Source organism: Haliotis rubra, unplaced genomic scaffold (assembly GCF_003918875.1).
Source record: "Haliotis rubra isolate DU_JTF1 unplaced genomic scaffold, ASM391887v1 Scf405, whole genome shotgun sequence".
In the NCBI taxonomy this organism is placed as follows: Eukaryota; Metazoa; Mollusca; class Gastropoda; order Lepetellida; family Haliotidae; genus Haliotis; species Haliotis rubra.
Window position 1 is genome coordinate 534686 of NW_025767086.1, and position 20908 is coordinate 555593.

Below are 20908 nucleotides of genomic sequence, written 5' to 3' on the forward strand. Positions count from 1 at the left end.
CAAGATGGACGCTGATCTTCTTACTTTAGACGTGGCAGCACCATTGTTATAATGCTCTCACCATTGTTATAATACTCTCACCATTGTTATAATACTCTCACCATTGTTATAATATCTCTCACCATTGTTATAATACTCTCACCATTGTTATAATACTCTCACTATTGTTATAATACTCTCACCATTGTTATAATACTCTCAGCAAAACTGAAAACTTGACACTGATAAATTTCGACATTTTTCTTTTTCTGTCTAATCAAATAAATTTACAAGTATATTAATCAGTTGTAAACAGTAGGAATGCTTTAATTTCGAGAAATTGTAAGTTCCGTGCACACCTTGACTTTGTAGCCTATAAAGACGAAAAATACGAAATGTAAATGTAAATTCATGAGGCCATTCGGTGCATATTTGCTTAAACTGAAAACGAGCACTGAATGTGAGCTGGAAAAAATATTAACCGTTTCATTTTAATATTTGTTTGGCGATGCCACGCCTTTCAAATGAAGCATATCAACGTGCTATGTGAAGGCTTGATGGTGGTTAGTCTGTGGTCGCTGTTGCAAGAGCCTTTCATTGCTCACGACAAACAATTTTTAAACTTAGGCCAAGGATGAGAGTGCATCAAACCCGAACAGTTGCTGACCGCCCGGGGCCGGGAGCGTCACGTGTGAAGGCACTCTATGAAGATGAACGTGAGTGGATAGCCCAGCGCGTGTTGTAGCCATGGGTCTCACTGATCTGACGGCAGGGGATGCTGTCACCAGAATCATCTCTGTAAGACTCTGTTAACTGTCTGGGATTTTTTGGTCCAGACTCGATTATTTACAGATCACCGCTAAGTAGTTGAAAATTGCTGAGTGAGGCGTAAAACTAAACTCACCCACTCTTAGCATTTCCGATTTTTTACTACATGATTAACTAACTTGGAAAGCACAGTACGTGACAGCTTAACGTAAAGTCCCGTGTCGGAAGAGTAACCTGAGTCTGTTCTGCCTTCACTGACACAGGATTCTTGATCTTCACTAATCTCTCATTCTCCCTAAATGTGACAAAGTCATGTGTATAACCTCCTGGATGAGATGGTCCTGAACCAGTCCATAAGAATCAAGTAAGCATGAAGTGTTTGTGACTGTGTGTTATGTATGTCCACAGGTCAGTGATATGTTTGTCAAACAAACAATCCTTGAAAATCCTATTTTCACCCTGGACATAGGGAACCACAAAGGCAACAGTGGTTGTAAACCTTCTCAGTAATTCTTTCCAAAGATGCAATTATGTCTCCATCGTAGTCTTTCTTTCCCTTGGAGACACCCATAAACACTATGTTTGCATCACCGCCATGTTTATTATGCCTAGGAAATAAGGATGTTTATAAATCCCGGACGATTGGTCCTTCAAATTCCAACATTATCAATAGTATCATGTCATATGTTTTAGTATACCCGTGAAGAGCCGGGTTAGAATTGGTCTTCAGCATCCCATGTTTGTCGTAATTGACGACTAACGGGATCGGCTGGTCGGGATCGCTGATTTGGTTGACACATGTCATCGTATCCCAATTGCGTAGATTGATGCTCATGCTTTTGATCACTTGATTGTTTGGTCCATACTCGTTAATTTACAGACCACCGTCATATAGCTGGAATATTGCTGAGTGAGGCGTTAACCAGCAAACCAGGTATTGTGAGCACATCATTTCTCTATTATTAAACATTAGATATGACACATATTATACTTCATCAGTTGGGGTACTTTCAGTTCTGACGTATCTGGCATTCACAGTTGCTAGGATACTTCTAAACGATACTTATATCGACGTAGATGGTGCTAACATCTACTCGGTTGATACTTTCTTGTACGTAGATGACTCTTATATCTCCGTAGATGATGCTTACATTTACGCATATGATGTTAAAATCTACTTAAGAAAAGGTATCTTCCAGTATCGAATTATCAAGTAGGTAACCATATTATCTCCAGTAACCGACAATAGCTCCGGGTTTGTTTTACGGAACATCTGGCTTCATCCATAATGACCGATGTGTTTGACTTTTACCCTCGAGGTGTCTTGTTTAATGATCTCTGTATGTGTATGCTCCTGACGAACATTCAGTAAACTACTGACTGACTGACTGAGTTTGGTTTTACGCCGCTTTTAGCAATATTCCAGCAACATCACGGAGGGGGGGCACCAGAAATGGGCTTCACACATTGTGCCCATGTGGGGATTCGAACCAATTAGGCTACCCCACCGCCCCTCAGTAAACTAACTCTTTATTTAAATGTGTCGAAGTTTTGTATATTGAATCTGTTTGAGTTTACTGGTACTTGGAAATGACTTCACTTGTAAAAAAATCACATCGAGAAGGGCAAATGGAAATACATGATGAACATGCTGCCAAATATACATTGTACATGAACATATGTTTGAATAAACCATATCCAACGTTAGGGTCGTGATGTCACAACTTCATGTAACAGTCCCAGTAGCAATGTGCACGATCATAACACCATATATAGAGATGAAAGTATCATCTAAGCAGAGTGAGTGAGTATGGTTTTACGCTGTTTACAGCAATATCACGGCGGGGACACCAGGAATGGGCTTTACACATTGTGCCCATGTGGGGAATAGAACCCTGGCCTTCAGCGTGACGATCGGACGCTTTAACCACTAGGCTACCCCACCGCTCGCTTCTAATGAGAAGAAAATATAATCTACGTAGAAGTAAAGTATCAATTTTAGACTGTGATACTAAATTTAATACGCTTCCTGACTAACACCAACACTTTACTATGTAAAACATTCTTTTCAGTCTGACCGATGAAAACCAGCAGAGAGCAATCAAACCACGGAATATATACGCACATTTAAAAGCCACACAAATTATAAACATGGCACAGTCCCTATGAAGTGGGCATATTAAGGCTTTAATATAAGTTGTAAGTTTGTGCGTCATAGGTCTGTGAGTACGTTTGATTGTTATATGCTTGTAAGTTTTAAATCGTGTAGCTTGTAAGTTTGTCAATTCCAAGTTATAAAGCTTAGAGCGTGTGAGTTTTAGGTCGCTGACATTTTATTGGAAGCATCCTTTGCAAAATTGAGTATACACAAGAAAATTCGATTTGTAAGCTTGTGAGTTTGGATATTAACAATAATTACAAAAGGTTATCAAAAAGATATTTGGTGGGAACAGTCTAGCAGTGTTACTCCTCGTGTACACGATGTCATTTATAGCGAAAAAGATAACGACGAAGACAAAACATATGTGTTTTACAAAGCATTTAATGTGAAAACTTGTCAGCTCCTTGGCAGGTTAACATATATGCCGTGCATAGTGTATCATTAGCACATGTGAGTTGATTAACGCCAACTGCGGTAGCTCGAAACATTGCTCGAATCAACCAGTTGTCCAGTATTGATGATCAGTCTGTTTATCTTTGCACCTTAATGTCTATTTATTTATTTACTTTTAGAATTCACGCCCAGTTTCAACAGCCTTCGTCACAAGTCGGCTTCCCAGTGGATCTGGCCTTGGCGGCGTGTTCGGTAGTAAAGTACGGCGACACATGTCGCGCTTCCTATAATACCAGGGAGCTACTCAATTTGTTGTGAAAAGGTAGATGTGTATGTGTGTTTTAAAAACAAACAAGCAAATAATGTCACTCTCCTGAAAATGTTCGGCAGCCAAGTGCAGAAGTGTATGTTCTGGTCTGTGAAAGGGTAGGAATGCCACAACAATGGCCTGTGGTAAGGTCATGGTAAATCACTGTACATTACTAGATCATATCTTCCAGATATGCTCGCAATTTACCTTATCTAGTTTTATTGTACATGCCGTGCCTTGCTGATATCTTGACTCAGCTACTAAATTTTAAAGTGAGTGTAATTGCCTTGAAAGGATTCTTTTGCAAATTGACACATATAATATCGTTAGTATTGCGCTGTAGATTTCCATTATGTTGGCACCCAGTTCATGCGTACGTCACTATATATCATTATTATTAATACTGCTGTATCATTGTCAGGGAGCGGCATTGATATAAGCATGTTTCATGCTTGTTTGCCAATCACGTCATGATTAAATGAATAAATATGTTTAAACCAAATTACAAGGTGGGTTAGGAAGTCTCAACGTGGAAGGGAAACCCAGCGAGGCGCCGTATGAAGCTGTGAACCACTTGTGTAAATCCAACCAGCATGGAGTGAGTGAGTGAGTATGGTTTTAACACTATTCCAGCAACATCACGGCGGGGGACACCAGGAATGGGCTTCAAACATTGTACCCATGTGGGGAATCGAACCCGGGTCTTCGGCGTGACGAGCGAACGTTTTCAGCACTAGGCTACCCCACCGCCCCTTAACCAGTATGAAGGGCGATGGGGTGGGACCGTGGTTAATATCTTCGCCCAGGTTCCATTGGTTACAATGTGTGAAGTCTGTTTCTGGTGTCCATTGCCTTAATAAGGTTGGAAAGAAACATACTCATTCATTCCAACGAGCGACCCGTGAAGATCCGGGTCAGAATTGATCTTCATGCTTGTGGTAAGAGGCGACTGACGGGATCGGGTGGTCAGGATCACTGACTTGGTTGACACATGTCATCGTGTCCCAAATGCGTAGATCGATGCTCACGCTGTTGATCACTAGATTGTCTGGTCCAGACTCGATTATTTACAGTCCGCCGCCATATAGCTGGAATATTGCTGAGTGAGGCGTAAACTTAAACCCACTCACTCACTCATTCCAACGAGCACGGCGCTGACCGAGGCACGTGTGAACACAACGATAGGGTCCAGACTCGATTATTTACAGACCGCCGCCAATATCGCTGAGTGCGGCGTAAATCAACAAACAAGCTTAACAAGCAAAACATGTTATAGGGCTTAAGATCACTCCTGATGTAGGTGTCACCACGCAGATATACAGAGTGAGTTGTGGTCCATGCAGTACCACGTGACCTACCCACGTCATATATACAGTGAACACTGTTTAACAAAAATGTCCAACGTATACACACGCGTGTGACTGCATCGTCTTGATGTTACTTATATCCACAAGATGAGGGGTCCGCGAAGAGGCAGGTTGTCGTGTATAAGCACAATATAATGTACAACAAAATTGTGTGACATTCCGATAATCCATCCAACTGACGTAGACATCACGTGACCTTGGTAGGGCGCCATCTACCGGCAGGAGTACCGTCCCTATCCTCAGTTTCAATAATCCACTGCCATACCCGCCGCTGTGCACAAGGGAAAAATGTAATTGTAGTTTCACACACAAATCTACAAAGCTTATGTCAAGAAAAAAATGTCTCGGACTGTGAAGTACACCGAGCAGTGCCCTTACTGTCCGCACTGAACATAGTGTCGTACCCCATGATGTCTGCACGTAACGTACCCCATGATGTACATCGTTCAGTGTCCATGTTGTCTGCACGTAACATATTGACGTACTTTCAAAACTCTCCCCATTTCAAGAGAGGAACACAGTGTGTACTCATATCTAAATACGTGTGGATGCTGGAATCAGTGGATGGGAGGAGGGTAAGCAAAATATCATCAGTACCTTCTCGACTGGAAAACCTTAAAGTTTGTTCCAGTTTGGAGAGGGAAGTAATTATCAGACAATTTTGAGGGATTCAGAGTCGAAATTGAAAGCCAATTGTGGTAAGGTCTTCAGGTTCAAATTCAAATTCATATTCATATTCAGTCTATAAAACGTTCCTGCTACATCTTATCAAGCCCATGCTTGTCGTAAGATTCGCGTGATCATACAGCAATTGTGTTTCTGGTCCAGACTCCATTATTGATGTATACATACAGTCGTCATGTAGCAGGGATATTGCCGAATCCCCCGTTAGTATCAAACAAACATTACCTATCTTGTGACTGTCTTGTCAGGAAACAACAGGGGAACCAAAATGGGAAAACAGTAGCAACTATAAAACAAGGGATTGAATCAAGTTGAGCACGGACTGAATCACTAGCAGTGGCGGTACCAACTGATCAGGCAACACCAGGAACCAACCACGTTCTCAACGTCCACGATCTTTATGGCCGTCACAACATGCCGAGGTGTGGCATAAGTTTATGAGGTTTGGCATTTAACAAACTTCAGCGATTGTGTGCGAATTGAATCAGCCTCATGTTTACTGTAAATATAGGACGACATTTTTTCGTAATGCACCGAGTATTTAGTATATTTTGTACTTCTTATGCCAAAGGAATTGTATGTTTTTGAAAATCAGTTAATTTTACTCTAGCAATGCTAAGTCAAATTTGTCTTTTGTTTTGTTTATAGAATACTTTTTTTAATCCGAATACCATAACATGGAATCCAATTTAGTGGAATTTAGTGGATCCTTTCAGTTTTTCAGCCTTTCATGTACTAATACATCACACGAAGGCATATTAGTACAAAAAGGTTAAGGTTCGCCCAACAAAACAGGGTGGTTATCAACTTTCTTACAAGTACATCTCTAGGAAGAAACTTCACCAACGTGTGTTCTGCTGACAGTTGTGGAGACTGATGCTGCTTTAGTTTACATCATGTCATCAGCCATCAGCTTGTTTTCATTTATAATTATATGCGTTCACCATCCTTCTTTTCACGTTATGTATTTGATATGGGCATCCTATCACATGCATCAATGGACATCTCACAGCAGGTAACGCTTGTAATCTCTTGGTTCTAATCTTATTTTCAAGTATATATTCTTTCTGTGCCGCAGTTTACATGACGCATCACCTTGACCGTCAGCTCGTTATAAGAACTTACAGTAAACGGTCATCTATAACGTATAAATACCTTCCTTGAATACTCAGGAGGAAATACCCGTGTCCTACCTGGCAGTTTGCACCGAGGTCGGTTGTTTCGGTCCAGGTAGCAGGATTCGCTGCAGGTGATGAAGCTGCAGCCTCCCACAACATCCGACATCTCCTACATCAAACCAAACATTGGCATTCGTTAGAGTGTGCTGTTGGTGAGGCGACTCCACTATATAATTGTGACGATAAAGGTAGTGTAGGGTCCTTTGTGTCAAGCTTTGAAACGGACATTGGTTCCTTGTCGTCCATACAAAAACTTTCAAAGTACTGAATGCAACAACGATACACTTAGACCAATTGTTGCTTTGAAAACTACCTCTAATTTTTAAGGGGGCGGTGGGGTAGCCGAGTCGTTAAAGCGTTCGATGGTCACGCCGGAGACCAGGGTTCGATTCCCCACATGGGTACAATGTGTGAAGCCCATTTCTGGTGTTCCCCGCCGTGATATTGCTGGAATATTGCTAAAAGCGGCGTAAAACTATACTCACTCACTCTAACTGTTAAAGTAAACAATATATGACATTGTCGTCCCATCTAAAATGTGTGGACATAAAATGCGTGACAATGCATCGAATTGTCGCATTGAACCAAGTATTGTAATCAATACATTTTCGAATTTTTTTGTTTTTGTTTGTATGTATAGTTTAAGGCCGCACTCAGTAATATTCTAGCCATAACACGGCGGTTTGTGAATGATCCAGACAATCCGGTGATTGAAGCCATGGGCACCGATCTAAGCGATTGGGATACTAAGTCAGCAAACCTGACCACCAGTTTCTAAGTCGCTCTTACGACAAACATAGATTGCCGAAGATCAATCCTAGACCAGATGTTCGTCGATTCCAGCGAGTTTGGTTTAAAGATGTTTCGTTATTTCATAGCGTCAGCTTGATGTTTGAGTAGAGCCGGAAGAAGTACACTTGGGATTAGAACCTACGATGAGATGTTTGACACGCCACGGGGGATGTCTTTGGAGACAACGTTAAGTACTTGCTGCATAAAACATGAACCTGTTCATGGTATATTCATTGATACAGATTTATGTACTACCCATCAAAAGTTTAGACTCACTTAAAGCACTCACTATGTGTTATGACTCACTTAAAGCACTCACTATGTGTTATGTATATGGGTCATTTTCAAAAGTGGCAGGATTTTCAATTCTTTATTATAGTAAAATCAAACTCCTGAAAATTGATTTAGTTTTTACTTAAATAAAATCTCAAACACTTAATTATTCAAAAATACAAACATGCAGGCTCAAATTTACTAATTGGCCTTTTAATTGATACATAAGTAATTAATAGGGTGAGGGAAAGTCCTGACCGGTACCACTTCTTAATCAGAAGAGGGATTTTGAAATATAATTCATAAAATCTTTTAAAGATGGCAGACACAGCTTTTACACCGACTTAATCAAACTTGAAGGTAAAAACTATGAATCCTGAAAGTGTTATTTTGTATCTTTCATATATTTACCACAAAATAATAGCATTTATCTAAAACATTATTATGTACATAGCTTTCAACAGGTAAAATTGTCTAAAATACACATCAGCTACTAAGCCCAGAACATCTTTTGATGACACCAGCATAAAGAGGAGGGTGTCCTCCCATTACGCAGACGGGCAGTTCGCAGCCGCCTTAAAACAACATCTACGGTTCAGTGAACAGATTAGCTATTACCTGTTACCTACACATTATAATGGAATATTCCAAATAAAAACACAGGAACAAACTGAAGCTATATTATTTATTTTGAAAGATGGACGAAAAGACAGTAATTCGAATTTTTATTGCTGCAATATAAAACAGATTATTTTCATAACCCTTCTAGTCTAACGGGAGTCGGCATCATCATATTGAAAACATTAGCTTAACTATTAGAAATTGCGACACTGTTGTATCATTTAAATCTTATATCCACGTGAAAGACAAATGCGAACCTAAATATTATTCATATGGAATAAAGAAGTTATATGTTTTGCACACAATATTAAGATATATGACGAGTGCAGTTTATTAAGATTTATTTAGAATAAATATTTTAAAAATGACGAATCATGTCAATGTGGCCATGGATGTGAGAATGTTTTTCATTACTTCCTTCAATGACTTTTGTATACTACTCAAAGATAGAAACTGTTACAATCTTTAGAAAGTATTGTTAAAATTAGAACACTGATTGGTATTAATCGTATCTTACATGGCAATGCAGGTGTCTCATTTAATGCAAAATAGAATGTTTTCAAATATGTACATATCTATATCTCTCCAACAAAACGTTTTCTCAGTTAACTTCTGTTGTACATATCCTATTATTGGGAGGGGTCTTTTCTATCAATAAACACAATCAAACCTCTCAGTGACAAACCTGTGTTCATATTCGATAGTAATTGATAGTAAAATCAGTTTTGAGAAGAGAAATCATTTATCATTTAATCACGACAAAGTTCTATTTACCCACAATCAAACTTCTCAGTAACGAACCTGTTTCAGGCTCACCCTGCTCTACTCACAAGACTGTTCCATTATACCCGTAGGTGTTACCCAAATTAACCTTCTAGTTCAGTGTCTGTCAACTGGGTGTCTGTCAATTGGGTGTCTGTCAATTGGGAGATAACCAAGAGAAGTGTTTCATGTATTATCATGAATTAATTAGAGCAGTCAATTAACACCAGTAACGGTTAGGACAATAGTGGTTACGGTTTGGACAGGAATGGTAACGGGCTGGACATAAACCTTAAACAATTTAATTCAACATAGAAACAGGTAACATGAAAGGAAAAAATGATATCATTTACTTCAACTGCTAACCCTATTTTGGACAGACAGTGAAATGTGTATTAGAAATTGTAACTTGTAACAAATATGACATGTTTTCTTCCATGCTGTGGTAACGGTTTGGACATCTGTTATATCAATATGAAACTTGTGAATGAATTTAGGCTTTTGAATAAAAACAAACTGTAGCTTCTAAAGAATAGAAAAACACACCTGTCTAGATTGAAAATCACTTATAATCTAAAGAAGAGTGTAACTGGGGAACGAAAATTGAATGAATAGTAACGGTTGTGACATTATTGGTAACGGTCAGGACATCAGTGGAACAAACAAATGTTATCCCTCTAAAAAGTTGCAAAAGATTAAATTCTGAAAGGTACCGCAACAACTATGATACTGTACACATGGTCATGCTACACAGGCCACTGCATAGATATCATTTTGCTGTTGATATTATGGTGCAATATTAGTCTCCACGAAATATACCTCTTTCATTCACTCGGATACCTTTAGTTTTTGTTAATAGTGAGATGATAACATGTATTTATCAAATACAAAGGTTTGGCCAACATATTAGCACCTAGCAATGTTCAAAGTAAATGGTAGCCTTACATATGTCATAGTTCAAGTCAAAACAGTTTACACCCAAAACATCTTTAAAGGTTTGAATACAATTAAGTTGTTTACCCTTACTACATTTGGTCCAAACTGTTACCACAGATGTCCTAACCGTTACCTTTATAATTCATAAAGACTATAGATCTTATAGAAAATAGAAACTTAACGTGATAAATTCGTTTTGGTTTTTAATATTTAAAGCAGATAGATAAGTAAATAGAAATTTACTATCACACCATAGAACATATTCTTCAAAATTGAAATTTATTAAAGATATGTCCAGACCGTTACTATTATTTGTCCAAACCGTTACTAGAGACTGTTTTTATGCTACTACATCAAAACTCCTTTGAACAGTAAAATTCCATGCTTAAACTATCTTAACTCTTAAAGTAATAATAAATTTGCAGATTGAGTATGCCTGTTCAATCCTAATTGGCATAATATGAATTAATTTGTTTATTTGCATTTATATTTACATTATTTGTGAACATTGATATTAGGACCGTCACTTCCGGACAGAGCAAATCTGCCAATTTTAACCCTAAAATGTGGCTAAATATAAGTTTCAAAATGACAAGACCAATGATATAACACAACTACTGACTAGTAAACATCTAAATATGTTTTCTAGCACAAAAAAATCCTTTTAGGTTAACAGAGGTTTTTTTAATTGGAACGGACAGAAAATACTACCAATTTTGAAAATGACCCATATATGTATGGTTACATCGAAGATGAATTTCTCCACTAACTTGGGGGAACCAACTGAAAACCTTATGCAGATGATTGCACGAGGATCATGCATCAAATTGCTGTAAAACGTGCAAATATCATGCAATGTGAACAGCTGCGTTTTGGTGTAAAGTTTTGTTACGAATTCGTCAATTTTCACTGGGTTTCATCAATTATTGAACTCATGACAATAATCTTTTCAACGTTACAAATGTGTTTTACAATACATCAGTTCATGTGTAAAGAGTACCTTTAAACAGTATGGAAAGTTTCGCAAAATTTATTTTAGAACAGTTGACTTAAGTAAATGGGTACATTTACACTAGTGAGTCTAACCTTTTGATGGGGAGTATATTTAGCAAGTCATGAGTAATTCGTGACATTTAAGAAGTGTAAAGCTCAGGTTTCATTCAATCTTCCTTTCTTACTCACGAAGATTTATACGCATCAAACATTGGAAACCTGAAACGTCAGTATTTTAGCCGTGTTATGCTTGAATGACTTCAACAAGGGGTTAAAGAGATAATCAAAATGCAGTTACATGTTTCAAATAATGTTAAAGACGAGGTTCGTGTGTAATTTGTGTATCGATCCCAATTACGAATGGAACGGAGCGATTAATGAAAGGTAGCGACTCAATCTCAGCGTGTTGCATTGGCAGGTCGTTGACGTACAGCCTACCAAGGTTACTTGTTGGGGGCTTTCAAGCAAACATACTCAACAGATGTGTCTCTGCAGAAAGGTGACAACACACATGCACGCGATTTTTTCTGGATGCTGTAAGATCCAACAACAACACACCCCTATATTGAAAAAATATATATATCCAATGACATCTAACTTCCATGTGATAATAGGAGTTTCCATAATAAGTGAGGTGAGGTGAAATTGGGTTTAACGTCGTACTTCAAAATATTTCGCTCATATGACGACGGTCATGCGTGTGTATATGTATGTGCGGCTGCTTGTACTAGCCCAGACTTAAGCTGGTTTGATAGTGCTAGCCCACTGAGATACCATGCCGCAGTGAAGGATGAATACCCCACTCAGACACATTATACTGACTCCGAGCCGACCAGTCCTTGTTGTACCCATTAATGCCGAGAGCCAGGCAGGGATCAACAAGTACCATATATATTTTATCGTATTTTGGTATGGCGCGGTCGGGGATCGAGCCCGCGACCTTCCGCTCTCTGGGCGGACGCTCTAACCACTACACCACGGAGGCGGTCCCATAATAAGTAATCTGTCATAGCTATGTCTTTGTTTACAACATCGAGAACCACTGCAAACACTAGAAGAAATGACAAAAACCTTATATTCTAACCTTGTTGAATACATTAATGTATAAGACGGCTGAACGACAGTCGTTTCGTATTTCCAAAGCTTGAATATGAAGGGATCGATGAATTATTATGAATTATTAGCAACCTGTGTATAGTTTTTGAAAGGCTTCTGACGTTTGACATTTTGATACTAATCCTCTACTGTTGCACCCATCGATAGCACTAGTTGATCTTGACAGTCTCGCTTGGATCTAAAGAATGGTAGCATATGTGGGAGTGTTGCTAATTACTTGTGCTTTCATATGCAAATTTAGTTCTGAAAACTGCTTTTATCTACTGACTACTACACAGAAACAGGGGTCGTCTGAAGGTCAACTCTCCACTATGAAGCTTGGTCATTTGAAGACGACTCCTGCTCGCTGTTCCTCGGTACATTCCGGATCACGAGTATATTTAGCGAGTTTTGTTACGTGCATTACCTTACATTATCCCTTGTTAAACATACTTGCTTCAGTATGCTCTATACATCATTTAAACTCCACTTAACGAAAAAATACTCCATACCCTTGGTTCCATCACCTTCTAGAAGTTGGTGACTCAAAAATGAAAACATACAACTTTATGGATGACAACTCTTGTTTATTGCATTAAGCGACGTTTGTTGTGCCCTTAAACGCACAATGGTCTTAAGTGCACAGAAATCATTCTTACATCGTAATCAAGCGAAAAGTCTAAGCTTGATAACGGTGTAAGAATCTACATGGACACGTCGCTTAATGCAGTAAACAAGAAGTTGTCATCCATAAAGTTGTATGTTTCAGGCATACAATACTTCCATATTAAGTGAGTGAGGGTGAATGAGTTTAGTTTTACGCCGCTTTTAGCAATATTTCAGTAATATCAATTGGGGGACACCAGAAATGCTTTCACAAATGCTGAAGGCCCATTTTGTGAATGATGAGTGCTAACGGTAGGGCAGGATATGTTTACTCTTTTCGCGAACACCTGTGTCAAAATAGATAAGAGATTCTGGACATATTGTCGAAGAGGTATATATAGAAAAGAGGTTTAGGACAATGTATTAAACATGTAGAGATAGAACAGTAGTTCAGGACTATGTGTCAAACAGACAGAGATATAGCAGAGGTTCAGATCGAGTTGTCAAACAGATAGAGATATAGCAGAGGTTCAGATCGAGTTGTCAAACAGATAGAGATATAGCAGAGGTTCAGATCGAGTTGTCAAACAGATAGAGATATAGCAGAGGTTCAGATCGAGTTGTCAAACAGATAGAGATATAGCAGAGGTTCAGATCAAGTTGTCAAACAGATAGAGATATAGCAGAGGTTCAGATCGAGTTGTCAAACAGATAGAGATATAGCAGAGGTTCAGATCGAGTTGTCAAACAGATAGAGATATAGCAGAGTTCAGATCGAGTTGTCAAACAGATAGAGATATAGCAGAGGTTCAGATCGAGTTGTCAAACAGATAGAGATATAGCAGAGGTTCAGATCAGATCGAGTTGTCAAACAGATAGAGATATAGCAGAGGTTCAGATCAAGTTGTCAAACAGATAGAGATAGAGCAGAGGTTCAAATCGAGTTGTCAAACAGATCAAACAGAGAGATATAGCAGAGGTTCAGATCGAGTTGTCAAACAGATAGAGATATAGCAGAGGTTCAGATCGAGTTGTCAAACAGATAGAGATATAGCAGAGGTTCAGATCAAGTTGTCAAACAGATAGAGATACAGCAGAGGTTCAGATCGAGTTGTCAAACAGATAGAGATATAGCAGAGGTTCAGATCAAGTTGTCAAACAGATAGAGATATAGCAGAGGTTCAGATCGAGTTGTCAAACAGATAGAGATATAGCAGAGGTTCAGATCGAGTTGTCAAACAGATAGAGATATAGCAGAGGTTCAGATCGAGTTGTCAAACAGATAAAACAGATAAGAGATTCAGGACATGTTGTCGAAAAGGTATATATAGAAAAGAGGTTCAGGACCAAGTGTCAAACAGAAATATATAGAACAGAGGTTCAGGACAAGTTATCAAAGAAAAAAGAAAGTGTCATCTGACTATGGTGAAGTGTTGGGCCTCCTCGTTGAAAATGTAACATTTGGAATTTGACTTTTGGGTAAGAAAAAGCTGTCACTATGAGCCGTTCTTGTACCTCCCAAAGGTGTGCTTCTTTCTGTATATGAATACCGAGTTCTACCGGGGCTGGCAAATTCAAAAGAAGGTTATATGGGCAAGAAACTCAAGTTGTTGTTTATCGACGGTCTGATATCGTTCCATAACTATCAAATAGCCCATTCTCTTCCACTGCTTACCTGTCTGAGCTAGAAACAAAGGAGGCCTTGTGAGACAACCTCGTCTGTTTTTTTTATTCATATGTAAGCATAAACATTTTAAGGGACAATCTCCACAAGACTTCAACATTTCCTTTCCTTGTCAATATTCATGTGGCTCCAGCCGTTGGTGTCTGCATTTGACAACGTTATAAGCACAGTCGAGCATGTTCCTACTATAACTACTTCGAAGAGTACCTCGACTATCGGAGAGATTTTGCAACATTCAAGCCTGGGAAAAGCCTTCAAAAAGTGTAATGTTAGACAAGTTGGAAACATTTTTTGATACATAACATCGGTAACAAAACTGAAATGTGCAACGCATTACCTAATCAAAAGAAATGAGGCCTAAGTACGTATCACCATTGATCTAATTATTGAACACAACTGTCATAATTCTTAATCGACTGCAGCAATGGTTTTGATGAAAGTGTATATGTTTAACACAAAAAGTACATTGTTGTTACGTGTTTCCGGTCAGGTGTGTGTGTGTGTGTGTGTGTGTGTTTTGCGTTGTTGCTTTTTAATATTTAGGCTATTAAAATATCTAGTATTACAACAGTTGCTAATATATTCAGGGTAATACAGTTCTATATTAAATATATTTCATAGAGGGAAGCAAGAAACTATTGTCTATAGCATTAGTATTTAATGTACTAGCAGAATCATGAATAGAACAAAATATGTATGTATCTGTGTCTTACCACGAAGGGGGTCTGTCAGTGCTACCTAATATCTAAGGATGTAGACATGCGCCCTTGGATCGTTCCAGGATTGAGAGCTCGAATAACGAGACGGTCTTTAATCTTGAGTATGGACAAAATATTGAGCTTTAAGAAGTAAACAACATATTTCCTTTCTTATACGGCTCGAAAGACTGAATGTGTATTTTTATTTGCAGCATTACTTATTATGACCAAATATTCAAAATTACAGCTTTGTCAGTTCCTAAGGCATCTGGAAGTCTGAATAACACGGACTGAATGACGTGTTAGGGGCCGTGACAGTACAGTTCAAGTGTTGGAAGCATGGAATCACATATGTTACGTGGTTAATTTCTGAAGGAAACAGTGAACCTACCTGTGGCATGGTGGCCATGTCGGTGTAAATGGCGTGGACATTGGTACCCTCTTCCTTGTTGTCATTGTCACTCAGGGATTTCTCAAAGAACTGGCACACCGACGAATTCGTCCAGTAATTAAACGACCGGCACGCCTCGGTGTGCGTGAAACAACTAGCCATGCACTCATACAGACTTATCTCTGAAAGCTCTTTGGAATATTGGTTGTCCGTTGTTGGGATTTGATACGATCCATGAACCCAGTGGTCCTTATACTGACAGGTACAGTACACCACAGACCTTCGGAGACACAGACAGAAGACGGACAGAAGTGTAAGTTGTTTACACTGCATGGTACGGCTGTCATCCACGCCTGTCTCCTGTCTCATAGGACTCGTCTGCTTTGGTCGTCGTCTGCTGTTGAAATGAACACCGTGAGTGCTCCACCTCTCTAGTGAAACCGGGGTTATTAATAAATGATCTACCTACACTTGGTATAGGTCTGACAAAAAGAGATGCGTCTAACAAGGACGAAAGGTTCGCAAAAGATGTACCATTATACTACTTACAGCCACAACAGCAATCTTGTGTATCAATGCCACCATAATCGCTGCTAATCACTGCATGAGGCGGACTTTACAGTCACGACCAAATAAATCAGCGAGAATCAAATGGCCACAAAGGAAAAGAGAGGTTACCTGGGTCTGCCAGCTCTCAATTACCCTGCATCATTCGGCGGAGGGTGAGTGCTTTCTGACTGGTAAATGCCAAATACACTATCTTGTATCTTGTAAAATCAGCATCTATTTATAATTAGTCAGACTTCCATGAACTTGGGAATGCATATTTGAACACATTCTCTTGTAGTAGATTAAAGTCTCAATTACAAGTATTTCGTTTTTGATATTCCTTGGGTAGTCGTATTATAAAATAAGGAATCGTTAAAACGGATATCCAAATCTAGTGTTTCAAATCGATGGTAGTTGACAGAAACGCGATACGAGGACGACAACCTTGAAGTTGGCGTTGTAAATCTGGCTTGAGAAATACTGCTGGTCAATAGTCAGGGATGAGATTTTTCTGAAAATACAAGGATTTAATTCAAGGCTCTCAAGGGTCACTATTGTTAAACATACTTGACCATATACGCATGAGCTATTTTTCCCTTTAAAAACCCAAATCTCCACAGAATATAGGGATGGGAGACATACGGTAGATATCTCAAACTTTGAGTCCCTGGACTTGGTTCAAATTTATACTTACGGAAATGATGATTGGAACACATTTATATAGGTATTTTTATTGATATGTTAGTGACACGCAAGACATCAGAATCTCATTTCGTTTACAAAAAGAGTTCGTATTGAATACTTCTGTGTAAATATTCTTCTAAATATTGGTATGATGTCTGTGCGTTATTACATTCCTGCAGTCTAAACAAAATGTACTGCTGTCACAGCTACCAGATACCAGTCGATTTGCCCCAGCTACAAAATGACCCCGCACATTTGTTCAAATTGCACCAGATCTTTGGTAAATCCAGGGCAATTTGACCAAATGTGCTGGGGGCAATTCGACTGGTACCCGCGTAACCTGAACAGTTTAAACGCCAGATATAGATATGAGCAAAAACCAATGGCCTGTGGGACAACTGTGAACTATTTGCACGTTTAAACGTTAACCATACTCCCACTCATTAAATATTCAAGTAGTAATATCTGGTAAGACTTGTGAAACAATAAATCAAACATTTGTCTCACCCGAATCACTGAATTCATACATGTTTTATATTGATTAACCACAATGTGTTTCCTCTTTAGATACATTTGTCCAAATCGTGTGCTTGAAAAGAAATTTATATAAAAAAGTATAAAATCTGAAAAGAATAACTACGGGCAGACGTCAGGCTTATGATGTCGCTAGCTCTTCAGAAACTTGAAGTCCACTTGAAGTCTAATGACAGTGTATGAAATAAGTACGGACGGTCTAAATTTACAGCTAGCCAGCCCATGGTCCTGATGTCTGGCTGGGTTTTTGGCTCATTTCATAGACTGCTAATGACCTTTACCATTACAAAATTTCAAACTGCAAGTAAAGTGTTCGATAGTCACATACAGTATCACAGCTGTAGAAGTCGGAATAGCCTTTTGTAGATAACAACACAAGCAAGTCCTTCAATGACTTCTTTGATTGGCATTCTAGAAGTTGACAGAATGAAGAATGAGGACAATATTTATAGATATACAACTTCTTTATTCTGTATAGACGACGTTTCGCCACTTGCTTGACGACATTCGAATCTTTGTCGAGACGTCAGCTATACAGAATAAAGAAGTTGTATGTCCATAAAAATTGTCCTCATTCTTATAGTCCTTCAGCTCCTGAATGACACTGGTATCTGACATAGCCTTTATCATTGAAAGGTTTTGCTTGTCATGAACTGAAACCAAATTTCTGATTATGTAATGAATGTCTAGTGCAGATCACCCAACCTGTTGTGTTGCCCGCACAAGGTTGTTGTGGGCATATTCTAACCAGGAATACATGTGGGGGCAGCCATTTTTGAATTGAGATCCAGTTTAACCTGTCTTTTGGCCACTCAAAGTCACTGCCATCTTGAACAGAGAACACACACACATGCTTCTCTGTCGCAGTCAAAGACAATTGTCAGGCAATCAAGAGATATTTGTGCTTTGGGAGATTTCTTGCGTTTCAGAATCTCTATTGTTGGAAAATTGTTGGTCAATCTAGTGACAGCTCTCATACTTTGTGTGATTTCTTGTGTTTGAGGATTTCTGTTGCAGTCAGGGAAAGCTGCCGGTCACACTCAGGGCAGAAGTAGGACTTTCTCAGAGGGTTGAGCTGTGAGGCTCGTTCTGATTCACGTTCTGCAGCCTCCTCATCTTTAGACACTGAAACATAAGTGTCATATTACCTGTACATAACAGCTGGGAGAGTTGGCATATCATCTAGACTCCAGAAAAAAGCAGGTCAAAAGTATGCAGTGTCAATAAATATGATAATCAACAGTTGAAATCAATTCAAGCCATGAGGACCTAAAAAGTAGGCACGGGCCACAAAAGTTGCCCCCTCGCATAAATTTTCAATTTCTCCCTGTTTTGCCAGTGAGTGAGTGAGTTTGGTTTTACACCTCTTTTAGCAACATTCCATTGACACCGAGTATGGGTACAGCAGTGAAATGTCATCAGCCGGCCGTTTCGGCTGCCTCCTATGGTAGCATCTGGAACTGTTTATTTGTGACGTCATTCGGACTTTACGTCACAATTTGATTTTAATGACGTCATCACAGCTGACGACGTAACAATACAATGGTGTGAGCGATGTTTGTATGTATTAATACGCAGCGAATTTCCGGGAATCGAATACCATTTGATCATGTTTTTCAACCAATCAGATTAAAGAACACAGTGACTTTTGGTTTACAATAAGCAGTAATTAAGCACCACCCTATTTTGAAAATAAGATGTGATGCTACAGAAAAGTTAGGGTATAGCCATCAATTTAATCAACCTATAGTTAAAGAAGCTTTATCCATTGACAGTTTTACAAATACCATAACCTTTTCTATTCTTTATGAAAGAATAAGTTGATGAAAATGTGATGGGACTGAATTTTTACCCACATTACTATTCCTCTCCTGCTCAAACTACACAACTAAATTAAGTTTTGACTAAAAATAACAATTCTGTTATCAGGGGCGGATACAGCTTTTTGAGAAAGGGGGGATGCACACTTCATTTTCACCCGAGTTTCAATGGCCATTTCATAAACTTTCAGGACAAAAGGGGGTGTTCTCTTTTTGCCTGCACGTATTGTTTAGGGATTAAAATTACTAGACCTTACTAATCCTTGCAACAATGGGGATTAAAGCTATAGTCTATAGTAGAAATGTAAGTATGCCAGCACTTGCTAGTAAACAGTAAAGTTTATCACATTTTGTTTATTGCTATAGCACCCACAAATATACAAATACAAGTCATTTGAAAACTATGGTGACATTTTTAATTTTACTAATATTACATGTAACACACTTTGATAAGGATCAAATCATGGATTCAACAGAAAACTATAATGTGGGGTCAAATTTGGTTTAAATATCTAAGCTTATTGTAAGCATGGATCCTAGGTTTAAACATCTAAGCTTATTGTAAGCATGGATCCTAGGTTTAAACATCTAAGCTTATTGTAAGCATGGATCCTAGGTTTAAACATCTAAGCTTATTGTAAGCATGGATCCTAGGTTTAAACATCTAAGCTTATTGTAAGCATGGATCCTAGGTTTAAATATCTAAGCCTATTGTAAGCATGGATCCTAGGTTTAAACATCTAAGCTTATTGTAAGCAAGGATCCTAGGTTTAAACATCTAAGCTTATTGTAAGCATGGATCCTAGGTTTAAACATCTAAGCTTATTGTAAGCATGGATCCTAGGTTTAAACATCTAAGCTTATTGTAAGCATGGATACTAGGTTTAAACATCTAAGCTTATTGTAAGCATGGATCCTAGGTTTAAACATCTAAGCTTATTGTAAGCATGGATCCTAGGTTTAAATATCTAAGCTTATTGTAAGCATGGATCCTAGGTTTAAACATCTAAGCTTATTGTAAGCAAGGATCCTAGGTTTAAACATCTAAGCTTATTGTAAGCATGGATCCTAGGTTTCAGTTTGTCATTTCGTCTTGTGTTGTGTACTTGTCAATGACTCCTTCCATGATTTGCAAAATGGTTGATTGGTGCCATGAAAACAATTTCTAAGGTGACTCATGTATCAAGCGCATAAGGTTAGGTTAAAGTGACTGTTTGCCTGAAGAGGGGTTACCATATCATTATTTATCCAATTTCAAATGGATACAATTTCAAATTATAAATCTACGTTTTAGTAAAGTTGTGATCTGTTGTGATCCTTAGCAAAGTGTGAGTAGTATACATAAATACATACAATTGTATAATTTGTTTCACATGACATAATATTATTGTCCTTCGTCGACAGGTTTTTGTAATTTAATTCCATTTATTATCAGTTAGTAACTTTTTAAGTCATGATATGGCTGAAATATTGCCGATGTGGCTATAAATCTTAACTCACTCACTCAAATGACATAATAATCCAATTCACAATCCCACCAGATGAGAAACGGTATCACCATAAAGAAGTGGTGAGACTAGTCAAGAGTCTGTGTTTCTCAAGGTCAATTCTTTCTTCAAGGTGCCGGTAG

At 38.5% G+C, this 20908-nt stretch overlaps 2 protein-coding genes across 2 annotated transcripts in view; both read right to left on the minus strand.

Moving 5' to 3' along the window:
* Positions 1–4705: 4705 nt before the first annotated feature.
* LOC124287714 lies at positions 4706–16066 on the minus strand. The gene is made up of 3 exons (XM_046724244.1): positions 15692–16066; positions 6856–6949; positions 4706–5249 (listed from the first exon to the last, which is right to left on the minus strand). Exons 1-3 carry the CDS (start codon positions 16058–16060, stop codon positions 5224–5226), a joined length of 489 nt encoding a protein of 162 aa, XP_046580200.1. The 5' UTR covers positions 16061–16066; the 3' UTR covers positions 4706–5223.
* Positions 16067–16955: 889 nt separating this feature from the next.
* The window catches only part of LOC124287704 (probable ATP-dependent RNA helicase DHX34), a 53555-nt gene continuing 49602 nt past the window's right edge, over positions 16956–20908 (minus strand). Inside the window, 1 exon segment of the mRNA XM_046724224.1 lies at positions 16956–18583. Coding sequence (XP_046580180.1) covers positions 18432–18583 — 152 coding nt within the window. The 3' untranslated portion in view covers positions 16956–18431.

Excerpts from the sequence above, each read along its gene's own strand:
- LOC124287714 (XM_046724244.1), bottom strand. The coding sequence starts at position 16,060 with ATGAGACAGGAGACAGGCGTGGATGACAGCCGTACCATGCAGTGTAAA. Across the intron at positions 6,950-15,691 it reads ACATGGCCACCATGCCACAG|GAGATGTCGGATGTTGTGGG; the intron begins GTAGGTTCACTG and ends GGTTTGATGTAG. Across the intron at positions 5,250-6,855 it reads ACCTCGGTGCAAACTGCCAG|CGGCGGGTATGGCAGTGGAT; the intron begins GTAGGACACGGG and ends CCTTGTGCACAG.